This window comes from Mya arenaria, chromosome 11 (assembly GCF_026914265.1).
Source record: "Mya arenaria isolate MELC-2E11 chromosome 11, ASM2691426v1".
Taxonomy (NCBI): domain Eukaryota; kingdom Metazoa; phylum Mollusca; class Bivalvia; order Myida; family Myidae; genus Mya; species Mya arenaria.
The window spans coordinates 45,622,502-45,636,752 of record NC_069132.1 but is presented as its reverse complement, the minus strand read 5'-3'; the positions used below and the strand labels follow the sequence as shown (position 1 = coordinate 45,636,752).

The 14,251-nt window shown below is 35.0% G+C and overlaps 2 protein-coding genes across 2 annotated transcripts; both read right to left on the bottom strand.

Moving 5' to 3' along the window:
- Positions 1-6,332: 6,332 nt before the first annotated feature.
- Positions 6,333-8,496, bottom strand: LOC128209788 (big defensin-like). The gene is made up of 3 exons (XM_052913995.1): positions 8,470-8,496; positions 7,238-7,484; positions 6,333-6,592 (listed from the first exon to the last, which is right to left on the bottom strand). The coding sequence occupies exons 2-3, from the start codon at positions 7,470-7,472 to the stop codon at positions 6,468-6,470; spliced, it is 360 nt and encodes a 119-aa protein (XP_052769955.1). The 5' UTR covers positions 7,473-7,484; positions 8,470-8,496; the 3' UTR covers positions 6,333-6,467.
- A 2,505-nt stretch (positions 8,497-11,001) lies between these two features.
- Positions 11,002-14,251, bottom strand: LOC128209442 (uncharacterized). The gene is made up of 3 exons (XM_052913467.1): positions 12,576-14,251; positions 12,001-12,317; positions 11,002-11,900 (listed from the first exon to the last, which is right to left on the bottom strand). The coding sequence occupies exons 1-3, from the start codon at positions 14,134-14,136 to the stop codon at positions 11,481-11,483; spliced, it is 2,298 nt and encodes a 765-aa protein (XP_052769427.1). The 5' UTR covers positions 14,137-14,251; the 3' UTR covers positions 11,002-11,480.

Below are 14,251 nucleotides of genomic sequence, written 5' to 3'. Positions count from 1 at the left end.
TGTTTCAACACCTTCAATGGATTCATTCTGATTCAGTTTACTCTTGCTGTGATCTGAGCAACTATTTACATCAGATCAACATTTTCAATTGTTTAAACTTGAAAATTCTGTCTTCTTGCAACTCACATGAATCTATTTAATGTGGACTTTGGTGTTGACTCTATACAGGAAGAAGAGACCATCTTTATACATGCTGGCATATCATTTAAAAAGGAAACAAATTTTTTAACCAACATACTGCACTGTTATGTCATCCAAGGACTCAGCTACTGACTCAATTTATAAATACTTCAAAGGAAAAAATGTCTCTGTCAATGTATTTACTGTTGTGCATAATAAGACATTTTTATTATGCCCCCTTCGAAGAAGAGGGGTATATTGATTTGCACATGTCGGTCAGTCGGTCGGTACCGTCTACCGTCTGTAGACCAAAGCTTGTCCGAGTGATAACTCAACAATTCCTGGACGTATGGTCATCAAACTTGACATGAAGGTTTGGCCTGACCAGTAGATGATTTTAGGGCTCATCGGGTCAAAGGTCAAGGTCACAGTGACCTTGAATGGTAAATTAATTTTAAAGCTTTTCCGAGTGATAACTCAACAATGCCTAGACCTATGGTCATCAAAGTTGGGCCTCACCAGTAGATGACCCCTATTGTTTTTGGGGATCATCGAGCCAAAGATCAAGGTCACAGTGACCTTGAATGGTAAAAGGTTTGTCCAAGTGATAAATCAACAATGCCTGCACCCATGGCCCTCAAACTTGACTCGGAGGTTGGGCCTTACCAGTAGATGACCCCTATTGATTTTAGGGGTCAAAGGTCAAGGTCACAGTGATCTTGAAAGCAAACTCGACAATTCCTGGACCAATGGTCATCAAACTTGACATAAAGGTTGGGCCTGACCGGTAGATGACCCCTCTTAACTTTGAGGGTCATCAAGCCAAGGTCAAGGTCACAATAACCTTTAATGCAAAAAAGATAACAAATTTTCTCCCAGTGATATCTCAACAATGCCTGAACCTATGATCATCAAACTTGACATGGAAGTTGGGCCTGAGAAGGAGATGACGCTTATTGATTTTAGGAGTCATTGGGTCAAAGGTCAAGTTCACAGTGAACTTGAATGCGAAAATGTATCGAGTGATAACTTGACAATGCCTGTACCCATGGCCCTCAAACCTGACTTGGAGCTGTGTCTGACCTGTATATGACCCCTTTTCATTTTGGGGGTCATCGGGTCAAGCGTCAAGGTCACAGTGACATTGATTGAAAAAAACTTGTCTGTGTGATAACTTGTCAATGCCTGAATCCATGTCCCTCAAACTTGGCATTTAGATTTTTGTAGATCAGCTGATGACTCATATGGATTTTGAGGTCATAGAGTCAAAGGTCATGGTCATAATACACTCTATCCTCACACTTTGAATGGTCATAATCTTAAAACTGCCTCAACGGCATCCAATGCCAGTGACTAATCAGCTGTCATTTCGGTCCATGCTTATTTCATTCAATCGTTCATATAATCCTGACAACATGGCGCTCAGGTGGGGGCATAATGTTTGACAAACATCTCTTGTTGATACTTGGCTCATTTCTTACGTGTAGCTGTAACATTTTGGGCAACTTCTCAATTATTTTGTTTAAGACATTTTTCATCCAGCTCATCTAAGCCTAAGTTAGTGTTCATGTTAACTTTTATGACTGCCTGTTTATTGTACTTTTTATCATTTATTTTCAATGACTTTTTCTCAAGAACCATTTGGCTAAGTATGTCTCCTCCTGAAATAGACTAATTCTTTTAGCTCGAGCTGTCTGTCTGTAACAAATTGTGTCTGTTCCATGTCTCTTTAACCTTTTGAAGGATTTGATATAACTTCCCACAAATGTACACCATATTGAGAGGAAGGGTTTATTATTATAACTGTTGAGCAGTTTCTGAACTTGACTGTATTATATCTTGCATTTACCTCAAGCTGTTAAGTGAACAATATAACATCGACCAATACAAGGAACTAAACCTTCTAGGTCACCATTTTGGAATAAAGTAATACTTAAAGCTCATATTTCCATAAGAATCTGCTCATATACAGTTTAAATAGCTTATACAAGTATATCATTTCAACATAACATCAGATCCTCCACTGTTTTATGTTTGCAACATTTTTGTTTTAAACTTTGATTTATATATCATGACTTTTATGAACAAATACCAAACAGCAACTCACAGATTTATGCTCATTTGGGCAGAATTTTGTAAATCCAAGCATTGTCATTTGATATTCAATGCTTTTTGGCAAATTGGGGCATTTTCTGTCACATTAAAATCAATATAAACAATAAATCTCCAACTTCAATATTCTCATATTTTTGTGCCCATTCTTTGCCAATTATTTGTTTGTCTATTGGTATACATGTATGTTAACGGTATTCATACTGTTTGTCAAAATAACGAATGAATACAATGTTTGAAATATTTTATTTGTTCATAACTTATTTAATATGACAAAAAGATGACTGCATTTTATTTTATTTCACATCATGATCACTCATAGAGCGAGACTTGAAGAAGTATAGTGATATAGCCACAGATGTTTGTCTGACTTTCTCCTACCCAAGAGGGCATGTGTTTGAATCCCAAGTTGGAAAACACAGTTCAAAGGTCAGTTGATGTATCCTGATTGCAGGCAAAGAGAAACACTCTATGATGGGCACCTTTAAAATAGAAGATACATAAATCTTTACTATTATCCATAAAACGTGAAAGTTGTTAGTAAAATAAAAAGAAATGGTCTACCATTTCTTTCAAAAACAATTCTTGATAATATTTCTTGTAAAAGTACACATTTATCTTAAGAGATAAAAAAAAAACATTACAGTACAAATTTGTTTTGTAAAAGCCATTTCTCAAATTCAAATGAAATGCCTGCCTTGACAGTGATATTTTGTACTATGATTACATATATTGGTAAAAAGTCGGTAGTTTGCAAGAAGCAGTAGCAAGTATTTTCTTATTTCATACAATGTTTTAATGGTAATTGCATCTGTTCTTGAAAGACTGGGTCTAATAACAATAAAAATCTAATAATAATCCTACTCCCCGATTACTGTTTGCATAGTTTTTGCAATAGTTGGTTTAATCATACGCTGGGATATACAGTCATACCCAATGCTTTTCAGTGATGCAACACTGCATCTCAGATGACTGAGCTTTTCTTTCAAAAGATTGCAATCAACAACAAACAAAGAGGATACTGTAATTGACAATAGGTATACCTATTTGTAATGACAAATGCCATTTGTATACTGGTTAGTATATAGAATTGTATATTAAAACATATTTGAGTGTGTAAACTTACATACCTAAAGATACAGTTCAAATAATATTCGCTAACTAAACTCTGTCTTAAATTTGTACTTCCGGGGTTTTCAATCGAATAGAACAAAGAATTAACGAACGTAATAGTACATTTACCTTTTGGGATGTGATTATTTAACATGTTAACGCCATAACAATTATTATACACAATACAAGCGATTATAAATTAATATAGTTGGTATCGAAATGTGTCATAGCCTGAAAACATTGCAATGTGACACAGAAACAGCTGATTAAACGGGTCAAACCTTGCCGTAGCAACCGTAGTCGACAAAAGGTTACCACCCACTATATTTATTAAAATAAATAGTAAATATCTATTTTGATTTTTCGAAAAGCGAAGCAGATCAAATCAATATTTGCGAATTTATTTTAGTATACTCACATCTACGGTTTGTTTACATTTTTAGTCCGATTCTTCCCCCTTTAGAAGAGTAATTACGTACAAAAGCGTTAATAAAACGGTCGCAGAAATCATCGTACGCAACTTCGTAAGAAGTGATCGCTTGCTTAACATGCATTCATAAAAAATAGTTATGCATGACGAAAGTTGGCCCTTTAAATAACCAAACTGTCAATAGTTGATAACAACGACGATTTTGAAACCAGGCAGCTCTCTCTGTATATTTTTCTGCACATACACCAGAGGCACAGTCCCTCAGCACTTTCATTGCTTTGATTTATGAGTAGAATATGTGGAAATGATACGGATAAAATATTACAAACACTATTTTTCGGCCTTGAAAGGTTGTCAGCTCCGATTTGAGTTCAAATGAAAACCGAAATTACAAATTGCAATTACTTGATCTATATACTTGTTCCAGTCACTTACTTTGCATGTAGCAATACCTTTTCAAATAATACCAAACATAAAATGGATCACTAGACATAAATATTTATCTGAATGTTTACACACATTGTTAATTTTATTCCATTAAATAACACCTGCTGTAAATATCATTCATAATGATTAAATAAAAATAGTTTGTGAACTATTTTTTATAGTATAAGTCATATTCAATATATTTATTTGGGATGAAAATGGTGCTTATTTTATTGTCCAGTTTTCTCTTATTGTGTTTTATTTCGAGTCAAATCGAAATTATACAATCGTTTTACTCATGTTCATTTGATTGTATCTGTGGACAATATTTTTTTGCATGAGGCTGTCTAAAAATCGCATTCTCATTCATCAGAGGTTCGATCGTGATAAAATCTACTCAGGTGAAACGTACGTAACTCTGGTGAACGAGAATGAAAAATCGGTATATAGCCGAATATAAATTGAATAAAATACCGCAAATTAAAATGTACATGGGTAAATTCGTACACATATCTTAATGATTTAATGATCTAAACGTATATGTAAACATGTCGTCATGTGCGTACAAGTAGCACTCCACAGCCTCACTTTTACAAATTGTTGCAGCAGAAAAACATGTATAATAAATAATGAAAATATTTCAAAATTAATTCAATAGCTCGACAACTGAAATCTTGATGCGATGAACATGTTGTTGTTTTGTTGTTTTTATCTGCAGCACAGCATTACTTGTTTGGACTTTAAAGCACCTAATTAACATAGATCCCCTTCATAGTGCCCGGATCAAATCACAGCTAGAACTACCAAAAATCCTTCATTGAAAAATCAGAGTTTTTACGACGCTCCCATATGTTTTGGCAAACATAGTCTTCATGAACACTGGTTTAGGCCAATGGCAATGCAATCTTGGTGCATACAATTTCTCCCATCCTTCTTCTGTTTCGACACAAACACTACCTTCTCGTTCTCAAATTCTTTATTTTAAAAACGCTCTCCCGCCTTGTCGATTACTAAATTCTTATTTAGCTTTGCAGAACGTGTTTTCATCATAAATCACATTTTAAGGTGTATTGCAACGTTGTTGATTTTTTTCCAAAATATAAAAAGTCCTTATTGATGCAACATGAAATTTTCATCAAATCAGTCGTTGAAAACGGATCAGTCTTAAATTCTAATCAATAGCAGGTACATTTTAACGATCGACTGTCCAATGATAAAAAACCCCACACCTACATGGTGTGTCAGGATAAAACCGAATATTATGGCAATCTTAATGGCAAATATTCTTTACACGCAAATAGTCCATAATATATTTTACCAAACCCCTTTTTGACATTGGAGTCCCTTCGCTCTGTATGCTTGTGTGAGGGACGAGAAGTGCGTGTGTGTTCCGAGATTATCGTCCGAAGAATTGTAATAATTGATTGAGAACTTTAAAAAGTCTAAGTTAGCTTGTTTTATAGAAAGTAACAGATACCATTCTCTGCTCCGCTTCATGTCTGATTATATCTCTTTGTTATTACATAGGATAAAATTGATCCTCCGATTCATTGCGCTCAGATAAATTTATGCATAGAAAATAATGTTTTCTTAATGTTTGAAATTAACTCGTGTGTGAGAGAGTCAGGTCCCTTTTTTGTCGAGTAATATAACACTTATTGTAAAGGAAATAATAACAGCAACATCATTGGAGGTTCAGAGCACTACACGTTGAAGCGCAAGTCATTCAACACGTTTCGATGCACAAGCAACACTCAACAATTCAAGAATGCTGGGTGTGCAATTGTCGGTGATTGACAGAACACAACTTGAAATAACCATGCGGCGCTTTGATTTAAATCGTTGATATAAGGTGTTGCAATAGTGATTCCTGTTTTTTTATACATCTAGCTGATTAAACCTCCACTGTCTGTTCAATAAAGACTATGTTTCATTTTCTTTAAATGTTCTGTAAATAATTATGGAAGTCAAGGGCTTCTAAGATATACTGTTTATAAATAAACTTTGATCAGCAATACTTCTTGAACCTGTGTTTTAACAAATGATAATACTAGTGAATTGTTTTAAGCCTCCAAAAATTGTAAGTGGTAGACATATTGTGTATTTGATACCCAAACTGGAACCGTTTATAACATTTATTTTATTCATTTCATATACAGATACATTAATTAAGTAAAATCACAAACCAATATAACAAAATTTGAAATCCATTGAAATATCAATTAATTACATGACTATCACGCTATAAAATGGTGGTCATTATAGTTTATAAGGGTCTGCAGCAATCGTAGTTTCCACACACTGCTGAGTTCCATGAGTCAATGTACTCGTGTGAAAAGCAGCTGCTACGACACCAACCCCGATTGTTGGCACATGAGTGACTATCGGACGCTGTAAAAGAGAATATCACCAAACTTTTTATACCTTTAAAATACACATGTACAATTAATCTCGAATAGCATTGGAATACATTTTTCTGAAATAAATCTCTGTTTTCTTACAAAAATCTGTCGGTTTAAAATTATGCTTATTAAAAAGTATGTTCAATTATTTTCTGATTCGTTATATAACTACAAATCTGTTATTTTTTGCTGTTTACATGAAAGCTTTCAATTTGAAGTGAAATGAACTATTCCCCGTTCAACAAAAAAACTGTTACCTTCTTGTGCTATGACGTCATTTGAATATCCAAATTTATTTTTAGACGGCGTATCATTAACCTTTTTTAACACTTTGTTTAAAATAAACTTTCATCAGGCAATAATGCAGATAATTCTTTTTTGTTTAGATAAACATCAAGTATTTAAAACAGTTGTTTTATAGGTATTTAGGAAACAGTAATAACTGTGGTCTCTTTGTGTCGGGGATGATATTCTTCACTGTACAGTTCAGATGTTGTCCTCTCAACCTCGGGACAACTTAGTTGACTGTTACACAAATAACCATGAATTAGCTCTTTCCTAATATGTATAACCGACATACAATTACATCTTTATATTAAAATAGCATTATTACGTAAAATAGATTGCAACATACACGTTTTGGACACGTTATATTTGGTGAGCTCAGCTATTCCATAGGCAGCCAAGATGGCAGCCCAGACCCAAGGCGATACCGCAACACCCGCGTACACCGCAAGGGGAGCCACCGCAATTTGGCGCCTCTCGTCGTCCACATCACGTTTGTCCTCTGACCGTGCAACGGCGAGCATGGGAGCAGTGATTGTCAACAATAACAGGTAGAAAAGGGAGTACACTTTCTTTGATTCCATGATTCTTGCAAGCTGTTAGAAAGTGAAGTTTTAGGTTAATTTGGTTGTGTGTTGTTTACCATCGTACCGCGGATAACAATGATGTTTGATACTCACGTTTCCGTTTAAAGCTGCACTCTCACAGATTAACCATTTTCACACCTTTTTTGTTTTTATCTTTTATTGTCTCGGAAAGGGGCAAATGTTTGCCTTAATATCTGCAAACCAATGAAATAAGATTGCTGACAAAATCTCAGATCGTAAATTTTCATATTTCGGTTCGAAAATAAATGTTTTATGGCTTAAACCGTTACTAACGGTTTAAGAAAAATGCATAAAACATCAATTTTTGAACTTAATATAAAAATCTGCGATCTAATTTTTTGTCAGCAGTCTTATATAACTGGTTTCCGTGGATTTTCGCATAAAATGGCTCGTTCCAAGACAAAAAATAAAAATGTTGTAAAAAAACGTTCAATCTGTGAGAGTGCAGCTTTGAAAAAGTGAATACCTTTTGAAAAACATTAAGCGTTTGATATTAAACGATCCTTTTATATGAAAATACTACTTTTTTAGACAAACATTTTATATGTATGAATTAAAAGATATACTTAAGTTGTAATATGTGAATGTGTCTCTCGCTTCGCTTTCGTAAAGATAAAGACATATAGTCTTATGCGTTAAGAACTTCATGCAACCAATTCAAACGATACAGCCCAACAGATCAACCTATTTACATCACAATCAAAACGTATTTTCCTTCTCGCAATATAATTTGATATAATTCGTCGACAGATGACAGAAAGTATTGATATATTCCGTTGACCTGTCTCTCAATAAACAATACAATAATTATAAAAGACTAACATAACTGTGACTTTGATACAAATATACAGAGAAATAGCTATACTATTCAACAGAATTATTAATTAGATTTTTTTTAAAGTTATCTGAATAATAAATTAGTCATTCATATATTGATACGCTCAATATTTTAGCATCTTTCACTTGTTCTTACCTTTGGTCCTTTGATGCGATGGGCAGTCGTTGTTCATATTTATACTCTTTGTGACGAATACTCATTCCACGTGTTAAGTAGTACGTGCATCTACGCAACAATACTTACCAACAAAGGTGTAAACAAAAAAGGTCGTTTGGTTTAAACAGATAGAACATGATTGTACATAGTTTGTTTTTGTTTTTGTTTCCATAATCTTAACTTTGTATCTAGTTCAACGAAAGGCCATACAAAAGTGATTGTATGTTAAGCGTCAGTTACCTATTCCAAATACTATCAAAGAACAAACAGGTAACTATCTCATTTGGACATTTACAGTTTATATATCCAACAGATGCCACGTAAAGCAGTTCAATCATTTCCAACCAAAATTAGAATGACATGTTCGTCTACGAGTAACTACATTGCTGCTAATTTTTGTTACTTCTATGTCTTGTCTCATATCACCATGTTTAGCTCCGGAAACTGACCATTTATAAAAAAAAAACCGCCCAATTATGAACATCAAGTTTCTGACAAAGTTCAAAGCTTATCAGGCGAGTTATGCTCGATCATAATATAATAATTCAACATGGCCTTGTTAATCAGAACATTAGCTCTTATAGTGTATCTATCTTGAATTGGTGACACATACGTCAAAATCGCAGACAGCATTTCAAAATCTTTCTATTGTCTCCGTCTAAGTAAATATAAATACTACAATGTAAACTAAAAGGACAGACCCGGTGGCAAAACATCTATAAAAGCCCTGGTTTTATTTTTGCACAATGCAGTAAGGCCCAACACATATTTAAATGAGGGGAACACAATGTACAACACATTCACACCACACATTCATCAACATACTTGTGTTAGCAATTGTTGGGGCTACCACTTTTGAACGGTCAGCCAAACAGGAGGTTACTTAAAGTTGAAACTAATTCATGAACGAAAAACCTCACACTTGTTCCATACTTTATAAATAATGTTAAGATTTAAAAGATAGGCCTTATTTAAATCCGTATCATTTTGAAGACAATGAATAATAAGGTAAACTGATAACGTAGCTGCGAAAACGAATAGGTATAAAACGAATACATTCAGAGATCACCTGCACACGAATGCACCCAGCCGAAACAACACTTTTTTCTGGAGACATTTATATACAGATATCTTACATGAATACTGTAAGAAAAAAGTTATACAAATATATGGCAAGTTGAATTCACACGTAAAATATATAATACGTTAACTAGTGATTGATTATACCGGATAATGATTGAACTCAAATTCACTCAAACGTACGCCACATATTGTTCTTTTCAGGACTAGGGTTTTTATTTTTAGACCTTTTAAGTGTTTACCGTTTAAGCCGAAATTAGCATCAAAATCGATACAAAGAATATACATTTTGTTTCAATGCCAATACAGTGTAGAATGTGAAAAAAACGTGTGATCAGCAAAGACGCAAAAGCCGACAAAACGTTTTTGCTCGGGTTGTGAAAGTATATGAATGTCCTTTTCTGGTATATATTTCAATAGTAAAAGCGTTCTAAAACTTCTACAGTACATCTAAGAAGTAAGATATAAACATCTTATATGCAGGGGTGTATCCAGCAATTGACGTTAGAGGGGGTGTAACTTAGGGGCGCAACCTTTTGGCATACGCCCCTTCATCAGAGCCGAAAGTATGTGGCATGGACTATTTGCATGGTGGTATGAGGTGACTCTCTTGAGAACATTTTAACAACTTGTAGTCGGAACTGGTGCTTTTTAAGCGTATTTCATTACGTTTTTTTCTTCTCCCATATTGAAATAAGAAAGTAAACTTGTACATATCTACAGGGGGCGCGTGCCCCCGCCCCCTCTAAATCCGCTAGTGATATGGACACTCTTTTGCTGACAGATCTATTTTCTTTCTTTAAAATAATATTTTTTTTTGCAAAAATCATTCATAAGAATGGTAGTTCGTGATCTCTGACAATGCAAAGTCTTTGAAATGTTACATTACAACGCAAATTGGAATCAACGTATGTACCGTATAATTTTCAGGCAATTTCGGTTCAAAACACTTGAGTGTTTGAGACTTTCTTTTAGCGCGTCTTAAATAAACACGTAATAAATTGTTTGAATAATGATTTGGTAAGCATTAACGATACAATACATTTCAAATGAAGGAATTTGGCTCATTAAAGCAGGCAAACAAAGAACACTATACCTACTAAGATAATCTCAATAAAAGAATATCAAAAACTGAAAACTATAGGAACAAGCTCAGAAGTAGAAACTTTAAAAAATGTGTATAGACACAAGGCAAGGTACCAGGCGGTAAAAAACTAGAGACACAACACACAAAAACAAACAGACCGCATACTCATAAAATCAGCTCAAACGATAAATGGTGTGATTTCCGCATTGAAACGGTCGATGAAACACGAGTATACTGGTCATATGGCCACAACCACACACTTTCCAACATTCATCATGTATTACAGAATTGAAATTATAAGCCTCAGCAAGACTGGTATTGAATAACTGCTTTAATTGGTTTTATTCTTCAGTTGTTTAAAACAGTTTATTTTATAATTAATTTTAAAACATTAAATAGAAATCATCGATAACCTGGGATAAAAGTTTCTGCAAAATAGTTTAATAGGTTTTAAACACTGTTTTCGGGAAAGGTACTGTGGATCTCAGCTCTTTCATGCTTCTGTGCCATCCATTTAGTTTTATTGTTTGCTAAGTACATGTTTATTGGGTAAGGGGTTGAAACTCTTTTTTCGGTTTATAATAATTTAAAATAAACATTTTTCACCATTTTTGACTGATACTATGGTTTGGGAAGAGCATAATCATGTTTGTTTTTCGGAATTTCATTGTAACGGTGCTCTTTTTAAGTGAGTGGCAATCACGTTTCTCGGAAAAAAGAAGTTTATCGATCATGTTGTTTACCATTGATACCCTTTCCAGCCTTATTATGGACATTCCATTAGAAAGATTTCTTTAAAAGATCCTTTGATGAGTTCATCAAATTATTTAAGATCACCACTGCTCAAATACACACGACAGTATATAATTTTCTCTTCAATTTGTCCAGCCTCTTTTCTGTCGAATGCGTCATTCCTCAAGCAATTAGCCAGAAAATAGTCAAAACACATCAGAGCAACGTGCCATTTAGCAGCATTGTGGTCGGGCCTTCTTGTCCAGGAATTGCAAAAGGCTTTCATCGCTAAGTCAGGTTTTTCCTTCTCTCTCCAGATACATCCAATCAAATTCATTGCAGTTTCGAAATGGCACAAGTTGTAATCGTCTTCAAGAGTTGAAATCATACACAGAAATGAAGATTCCCTGTACTCGTCGTGTTTGAGTTTTTCGTGCACTCTGTACAAAAGGTAGTATAGCAGTATTTTGGCATCCACCACAACATAGCCAAACCAGTACAGTTTATCGGTCTGAAACAATTTCACAAATATAACAAGAACATATTAAAAAAATACACTATTTCTAAATGCTTGGGTATTGTAAGTTTATGAAAATGATATCAAAATGTACCTCTGCGAAGCAAGATCTAAACATCTCATATTGAAGCTCTCTTGGCAAAAGTTCTATTTCCGTTGGAAGAAACATGACACAAGTAGCCATGTGTGACGCCAAAACGTCATTCAAGGTCGGTTCCTCGGCAATGATTTTATTCAAAAGATCTTCACTCACAAGAATGGTTGTTGTGTTATCCCTTGCAATGCAAATTCTTTGAGATATAACATTACTTTGTAGGTTGGCATCAAGGTTGCGTAGAAGTTTCAAGCAATCTTCGTACTGTTCCAAAGCGTACAAGGCCGTTGCATACTTGAGACTTCCACTCAGTGCATCTAAAAAGAAAAATCCGTAAAATGTGAAAATATTGGTTTAACCCAAAACAATGTCAATATGTTATCTGGACTAAACATATGTTTAGCAAAAATTTAGTATGTGATCCTTTAGAGGTAAATACTAGTAATGTACTGATATATTCAGAGAAGATATAGCTTTGTGAAAGCAAAACATAAGGTCACCAATACAATATGAAATGAAATTCGCTTTACGAATCATGCAACGAGTTGGTTTATAAAGATACATAAACGTTTTACCTGAAAGAAGACCTTTCTCAAGAAATTGAATTGCTTCTCTAGAAATGGTTTTGTGGCCGGACAGTTTGTCACTCAATGCAAGGTGTGTGCCTAGATCGGCGAATACATACGGCAACACAAATCGAAATGCATTTTGTGTGTCTATAATCGGCTTCAGGGACAACTCTGCAAGTGTTTGTGTATCCTGAGAAACTGAGATAAGACGGCGGTGTTTTTCAATTGCTTGAGCCATTGTATCAGTTTTTTCAACTAAGTTCAACATCAAGTGTCGAGTAAGTTCGGCGACATGGGTTAAAAACGTGTAATGTAGATTGTAAACTGCTAAATGCAAGTTTCGTTTGGCAGTCTGCAAGGCGCAAGTACTTTGGTTTGAGTCATTGTCACTGGTGAAATGCAGTCCGTCTTCATCTCTGGTTGGTGAAAATTCATCCTTGAGCATAATTCCAACTCGGTCGCATCGGAGCTTAAAGAGATACCCTGGAGCGTCTTGCAAAACTCTGTCAAGCACATCAACAACTCGTTGCCTAATGCAGGCATCTCCTTTCCAGATATTGGTCAGTGGCATGAAGTAGCTTGGTACAAAACCTTTGCTGATCCATCTCTTCAGCAGGTGAACACATTTAATGAAACATGCAATCAAATTTTCTTCAACCCAAACTGCTGCATCTGTTGTTTCCATGCAAAAAAACATACTGGTTTTGCATTGGTATGATGTTAACGATTTCCCGCAAACAACAGGTTTCACGAAATCTTCTTTGACCATCTTAAGTAGCACATAGCATTTATACTGAGTCTCGCTTAAGCTCAGCATTATCTTTCTTTCCTGCAGAGAATAAGAAAGCCTCCATTGCAAGTGTTTCTCTGGTGATTCAGAATGTCCTGTCGGTACGAAGAATATGCCGTACTTTCCAAAGTCATTTCTGACATCTTGACTTGGAAAACCGTACTTTCTTTCTCGTGTGAAGAATTCCTCAGCGACTGTTGGCCACTTCCGACATCGAAAGGAGGGTATATGATCTAAATCTGAAAACCCTGGTCTCTTCAATGTTGTTGCAGCAGGACCATTTCTTTCATCATGATCCATTGCATCTATCATTCCACTATTTACTACAACGTCCTTTCCGTTTGCGTCTTTGGATAATGTGATTATGCAATCATCATCCTCAGCCTTTACAAACTGTAACTTTGTGAAACCAACGGGTGTGTAATCGTCAATAAGCATTAGAGCGTAGCTGAATTCAACTTCATTCGGGTCTTCTTGTAACTCTTCCATGCAGTATTCATCAAAATCTTCTTCCTTTTCAAACACTGGCATACTAAGGAAACACATCATAGTGTCTACATCGGAATTCATACCAGGTGTTGTTGTACCTTCACAAGCACTACCAAAGGTGTATATCCCAACTTCCCTTTCTTCAAAGAGAAGAAGATTTGTTTCAAGGACATCTTCAACAAGTCGCCCATCTTGCCTTAGCTTCCTCACATATTCTGATGCGCCAGCTTTGTCTAGCACACTAAAAAGACAGAGCGATAGTTTTCGTAGATATTTTGAATTTGACATGGTTAGAACTCCGATATTGTTAACTTAAATCGTTTTCGACTTCCTCCTGCGTCATATTGAAACGTTAAGAGATCTATATTTGTTTACTGTGTATATTCCATAACATTCATCCTAA

Bases quoted from the DNA above. Each gene is read 5' to 3' on its own strand.
- LOC128209788 (XM_052913995.1), bottom strand. From the start codon at position 7,472: ATGGAATCAAAGAAAGTGTACTCCCTTTTCTACCTGTTATTGTTGACA. The intron at 6,593-7,237 runs GTATGTTGCAAT...TCTCTTTTACAG, and splicing joins ATATAACGTGTCCAAAACGT to CGTCCGATAGTCACTCATGT.
- LOC128209442 (XM_052913467.1), bottom strand. From the start codon at position 14,136: ATGTCAAATTCAAAATATCTACGAAAACTATCGCTCTGTCTTTTTAGT. The intron at 12,318-12,575 runs GTAAAACGTTTA...TTTTCTTTTTAG, and splicing joins TGAGAAAGGTCTTCTTTCAG to ATGCACTGAGTGGAAGTCTC. The intron at 11,901-12,000 runs GTACATTTTGAT...AAATTGTTTCAG, and splicing joins TTAGATCTTGCTTCGCAGAG to ACCGATAAACTGTACTGGTT.